Genomic DNA, 6,000 nt, shown 5'->3' with positions numbered 1-6,000 from the left:
TACCTCATCCATCCACACCACCATCCTTCCAGCCCTACCTACATCCACACCCATACTATACTAACCTCAACACCATCCCATCTATACAACCATAACCACCACCATGCCCCCTCCCCAACCCTCCCCCCAAACCCTCTCTCTCTTCCTCCGTGCCCAAACCACCCTCTACGGCCCCCTCATAACCACCACCTCCACCCCCCAAACCTGGACCCCACCCCCCAACTCCGGCGGGCATTTAGGCCGCTACCTCTGGACGGACGCCATCGGGGTCCTAAACTTCCTCACATTACACCGCATCCACCCCTCCCCTCCATCCCCAACGCACTACCTAACCCTCGCCTCCCGACTCATCGAATCCGTGCACAACACCCTCGGGCGCACGCGCAACCCTCCCCACCAATACCTCCCCGGAGCATCCCCCTCCCACCCATTGTCCGGCGGCCTCCGCATCGGCAAACCCTCCGCCAGCGGGCGAGACTGCGACGGGCAGTACCACCATTACCTGACGCTATGGATGTTCGCGCTGAACCGGATGAGTGTGGCGAGTGGGGAGGGGAAGTGGAATGCTTTAGCTGTTGAATTAGGAAGAGCTATACATCCGAGGTTCTTCATCAGCGGAGTTGATGGAAGGAGACTGGATAGGATGGTATGGAAGATGGATACGGAGTTGCAGAGGGTGTTGGTGGGAAGTGAGGGGAATTTGGACCATGTTGATGGGTTTGTGGTGTTTCGGGTTGTGAGGGCTTATGAGATTGCAAATGGGGGGGATAAGGGGGTGTTGGAGGAGGAGATTGAGGATTATAGGAGGGTGATGAGACGGAAGGGAAGGCAGAGGGTTAGTGACGATTTGTTGGATTTGGGGATGGGGCTTTGGACGGCGCATTTGGTGGAAACTGGGGATGGGGAGGAGGAGTGGGCGGGGGAGTTGTTGGGGAGGGCGGTTGAGAGGGTTTGTATGTTTTTCTTTTTTTTCTCTGCCTCTTTCTTCTTCTTATTCTATTCTTTTTCTGGTGCGGATGTTGGCTGACGAGGTGTAGATGATTTGTTTGAGAATAAGCGCTATCTCCAGCGTGATCCGCGGTATCGGTTGGCGTTTAGGGAATTCGGTGCTGCGATGGGGATTCGCTGTGTTGCGGAGCAGCAGGCCGAGAAGGATACCGCGGTTGATCTGAAGGTGTATGCGGATCAAATTGTGGATTTCTGGGCGCCGTATATGGCGGGTGAGGAGGAGGATGATATTGAAGATTTGAGGCCTATCACGCAGGTGATGTATGCGTCGGCGTTGATTCCGGGAGGTGAGTTCACCATTCATATTCTGAGGTAGTGATTTGGCTAATGAGTAGCTTTCTGTCGGGGCTTCTTCGACAATGAGCCTGTCATACCGCCGGTGCTTAATGTGTATTAAGGTAAGAAATGTATTCATCGTGTACTATACTCTACACCATCTATCATGCCATAATCATATCATGTATACTCAGACACCCGGCAATCCTACCACATTCCTCCATGGCAAGACCCGTCGAGGCAGGATGTAAATCGTATAAACCGTGCCGAGGGCAATCAACAGCCCCGTCAACTGCAATCATTAGCATCATCATCATTATCACTCCACTCCCAATCAGACAGTAACATACCTTCTCAAACCACGTATGGAACCAAATCCCCGTCATCAACAACATCCACCACCCCAGCCCAGCAACCGCCCAAGCAAACCGCCCAGACCAAACCCTCACCATATCCACCTCCTCACTCTCCTCCTTCTCCGCCGACCCATTCACATTTACACCACCTCCCTTCCCCCATCCATGACTACCACCCACCAACTCAAACACAACCAACGACGTCGCCAACACCAACAAAAATACATGCCCACTAACATCATGACCACCCTTCCACGCCCCACCAGCATGTTTACACGCCGCAGCCGTAAGCAGCGTCTTGACATCTGCCGCGGCAGGCTCGTTCTCCGCTAGCGGCACCGCCTGCTCACATTTCCCACCCGTCAGCACAAAGCTGCGGTCAATAATCGGCGGGCCAAAGAACCATTGCGTCGTGAGGTACCATACTGTTGTGGCGAGGACGTAGCGGAGGACGGCCTGGCCAGTGCGTCGGGCGCGGTGGCTGGCGGCGAGGGTGTAGGCGGGCTGGGAGAGTAGGATAAAAGCGAGGGCGGCGGTGGTCCAGAGCCAGCCGACTTTGACAAAGTATAGGTTGAAGATGTTGTCTTTGCGGGCGAAGTAGTTGACGCGGCGCGGCGGAGGGAAGGAGAGGTTGAGGTCCGACGCGATGGACGGGGCTAGGGGCTCGGCGTGTGGGTGGAGGGTGCTGGAACCGTCATCGCGCGTGCCTTGCGCGGTGGGAGAGAGGACTGAGAAGAGTGAGCCCACGATTAGGGTCGCTGGGTAGATGAGGAGCGCCGTGATGGGTGGTTGGAAGGGTCGTATCGCTGGGGCAGGAGGGTCGGGCGAGGGCATGATTGCTCGTCTGTTGGGGCTGGTGTAATTTATTTCGTTGTAGTGTTTATGGTAAAGGGGGTGTAGAGTATTATAGTAATCGGCTGTTGTAGAGCGCAATTGGCAATGGTCGCTGAATGAAGCGGAGGAAGAAGGCTGAAGAGGAAAAGAAGAAAGACTGGCGAAGTCGGCAGCGGATGACGTCGCTTGGTTTCCGCCCCAACCAGCGCCACTCTATCCTACCATTGCATGGGTCTGCATCGCCTATCATCACTCTATACGCTACTACGCAATACTTATTTCACATCTACAGTGGTCTCGCTAGTGGCATAAAATCATTATTCATATACCACCGTCACAATGGTATGCCTTATTTAAAGAGCTGATTAGTGAACAGTAGGCAGAGACGCCCGGAGCGGCAGCTTCCGCGAGGAGCTTCCGGCAAACACCATCTTGGGATACGACGTAATCTCCCAGTCCTGCGTCTCAACATTCCAGTTCGCAAGGTCACGGCGCGTCAGAGTTGTGCTCCACTGCGTCTCTTTCGACGGCTGCAGCGTGATACGCTCGAATTGACGCAGCACGATCTTGGGTTCGTTAGGGCCGCCAAGAGAAACATACTGCGATTTATTAGCTTTGTCCGACTTCGTTCGAATTTGCTGTCTACTTACCAGTTGAGGAACTTCATCACCCGCAACCTTGCCGGTGTTCTTGATAGTCACCGACACGCGGATGAGCTCGTCGTACAGGCGAGGGTTGCCGCCAGCACCACCACCGGCAGGCAGGATCGGTTGCGCAGAGCCATCGGTGGCTCCCTCGGGAAGATAGTCTGAGGCATCCTGCCCATAGCTAGCATCCCCAGAAGACGCCTCAAGATCGGTACTGTTGAGCCAGGGGTAGATGAACTTGGTGATTCTCTGCAGTCCATCGGGGTAGAGGTAATCCGACGCATTTCCGACCTCTCCGAAAGTCGGCGCTGCCTCAGTCTCGCCCGAAGCAGGCTCGTACGCAGGGGCGCTCAGAACCTCCACCTGAAGGTTCGAGTAGTTGAAGGTGGTGTAGCTCAGACCATAGCCGAACTCATAGATAGGAGTCTCGTTGCGCTTGTCAAATCCGCGGTAGTCAATGAAGACGCCCTCGACGAAGTCTTCCTGGGGCGCTCCGTTGCCGTTGTTGGGCTCGGTGTACAAGTAATCTTGGTAGGCCTCACGAGTCTTGCCCCAGGTGAAGGGCGACTTGGCACCGGGGTTGACACGGCCGTAGAGCACGTCGGCGAGGGAGTTGCCAGACTCCTGACCGGGAAGACCACCCCAGAGAATAGCGGTAACATTGGGGTTGTCGTACCACTCGTTAACCAAGACTGGGCCGACAGAGTGAATAATAACGATCGTGTTGTTGCAGTTGCTAGCAGCAGCCTTGATCACATTGTCGCCGTTCCTCCACAGGGTCAGGTTCCTGCGGTCACCCAGGTTTCCGTCGACATTGATATAACCCTCACCAGAGTCGGCGTTGACAAAGACAAGAGAGACACTACCATGTTGTCAGCATTCATTGCACAATAAGGAAAAAGAAAGAGCCCGAGATCTTCTTACCTGGCGGTCTTAGCAAGCGCCTCAATCTGATCAATAGCCCAGTTATCGGTCGCAGTGAATACGCCATTCTTGTTCTTGAGCACCTCGTTCGAGATGGCCTGCTCGGGGGTCACCAAGTAGGGAAAGTTGGCAGTGCCACTTCCCCAGCCCATCGCCAATGTTCCATTGTCGCACCCACGGTCACTGCAGCCGTTGGCACCATAAGGATTGGAACCCGCATCTTCTCCGATAAGGGCGACCAAGCGCTCCTTTCCAGTCAAGGGAAGAGCGCCATCGTTCTTGAGGAGCACCGTGCTGTCTGCTCCAATACGGCGGATCAACTCGCTATGGTTGCGTTGCACGTTCACGAACTGGTTGACCTTCTCATACGGTCCCTCCGAGACATAGTAGTACTTGAAGCCGTATTCATCTCTGGTCCATGAGCTGAAGTTGGGAGGAGTCCACAGACGGTCACGGCCGACCTTGTAGTAGGCGGCCATGATGCGGACAGCCATGTCATCAACACGCCATTGGGGCACCGTCCCGTTGAGCACACTGATGGTCAAGTTGGTACCCCAGTAAGACGTGCCACTGTCGTAATCGACGTCTCCCGGCATAGACATGTCCAATCCCGCCAAAGCACCACTCACACCGGCATGGTGAGCCGCCCAATCACTCATGACAAAGCCCTGGAAACCCAGCTCAGCCTTGAGCAGCTTGTTCAGAGTGTAGCTGTTTTGGCAGCCATAGCTGTTGTTGATCTGGTTGTACGAGCACATCACAGCACCGGCACCTGCACGGATGGCATCCGCGAAGGGCCAGAGGTACAGCTCATGCATAGTCTTATCGTCGAGGTTCGCGCTTCCACTCTCGGTAATATTGAATCCGTAGCCTTGAGCTTCAGGCGCCTGACGGAAATGCTCCTGCTCGTAGGCGATGTAGTGCTTAGCCGTTGCAACCACACCAGCATCCTGAATACCCTTGATTGTCTCTGCAAAGAGCACACCACTGAGGGCCGGGTCGGGGGAGAAGCCCTCCCAGTTACGACCGCCGTCGGGACTTCTACCGAGAGGGCCGGCAGCTGGACCCAATTGGATATCAGCACCCTTGTCACTAAACTCCTGACCCATAGCCTGGCCACGAAGGTAAGCCAGATTCTTGTCCCAGGTTGCGGCCACGTTGACACCGGCAGGGAACGCAGAGTTGTAGTCGGCTACGCTGTGTCAGCAAGAGCATCAAAGCCTAAAAACACCGAGTTGCTTACAGTCACGAACACCCAGAGGGCTATCCTGTGCACACATTCCCGGAATTCCCAATCTGTCACCATATATCAGTAGATGCTCCCTGTTTTGACAATCTTCACAAACTTACCGGGGAACACCTCCAGTCTGACCAACACATAATTCCAATTCCCATCTGGAGGTCGTTAGCAGGAGCATACACATCGTTTGTGCCACTGAGCCTTACCCAGTTCCCGTAGTCAAATTGACCTTCTCAGCCAATGTCATCTGCGAGACGATATCAACAGCGCGCTGGTATGCTTCCGCCCAGTCACCCTGGCCATTGGCCCAAGGGGAGGGGTAATACGGCGGGGAGTAGGCCAATTCATCCTTTGAATAGACAATTGTTAGTGGTGACGAAACAAAGAAGTGAATCCAATCGAGCGCAATTGCAATTCACACGACAAAGGAAGTGACGGCACGTACAGCGCTGGCCAGCGAGACGGCAGTCAGAGCCACCGCCTCGATCGAAGTGAACCTCATGTTTGCAGAGTCGCCCAAAAAGGGAGCAAAACAAACCAGGTGAGCAACTGTGCAACACCTATCCAATGGAGAGACTGGAGGTTTGGAAAAGACGGAAACGAAAAGAGCGAGAGAAAGGGGAGCCAGGCCATATTAAATAGTTTGAGCGCCACAAATTGGCTGTACGCCACGGGCATGCAAAAAGAGGAACGCCGACGATGATGTATGCCAGAG

The 6,000-nt window shown here is 54.6% G+C and overlaps 3 protein-coding genes across 3 annotated transcripts; 1 reads left to right on the top strand and 2 right to left on the bottom strand.

Annotated features, from left to right (window-relative positions):
* Positions 1-103: 103 nt before the first annotated feature.
* Positions 104-1,324, top strand: An18g03590 (uncharacterized protein; the record flags this gene model as incomplete). The annotated part of the gene is made up of 2 exons (XM_001398781.3): positions 104-953; positions 1,038-1,324. The coding sequence occupies 2 exons, from the start codon at positions 104-106 to the stop codon at positions 1,322-1,324; spliced, it is 1,137 nt and encodes a 378-aa protein (XP_001398818.3).
* Positions 1,325-1,448: 124 nt separating this feature from the next.
* Positions 1,449-2,474, bottom strand: An18g03580 (uncharacterized protein; the record flags this gene model as incomplete). Its single annotated transcript, XM_059745724.1, has 2 exons — positions 1,449-1,576; positions 1,751-2,474. 2 exons carry the CDS (start codon positions 2,472-2,474, stop codon positions 1,449-1,451), a joined length of 852 nt encoding a protein of 283 aa, XP_059605671.1.
* Positions 2,475-2,839: 365 nt separating this feature from the next.
* On the bottom strand, positions 2,840-5,787 carry bgl1 (beta-glucosidase bgl1-Aspergillus niger; the record flags this gene model as incomplete). The annotated part of the gene is made up of 7 exons (XM_001398779.3): positions 2,840-3,073; positions 3,125-3,983; positions 4,046-5,237; positions 5,289-5,341; positions 5,396-5,440; positions 5,492-5,634; positions 5,731-5,787. The coding sequence occupies 7 exons, from the start codon at positions 5,785-5,787 to the stop codon at positions 2,840-2,842; spliced, it is 2,583 nt and encodes an 860-aa protein (XP_001398816.1).
* Between the last annotated feature and the right edge of the window lie 213 nt (positions 5,788-6,000).

The sequence above is a fragment of the Aspergillus niger genome, assembly GCF_000002855.4.
Source record: "Aspergillus niger supercontig An18".
Classification (NCBI taxonomy): Eukaryota; Fungi; Ascomycota; class Eurotiomycetes; order Eurotiales; family Aspergillaceae; genus Aspergillus; species Aspergillus niger.
This window is presented reverse-complemented; position numbering and strand designations above follow the sequence as displayed.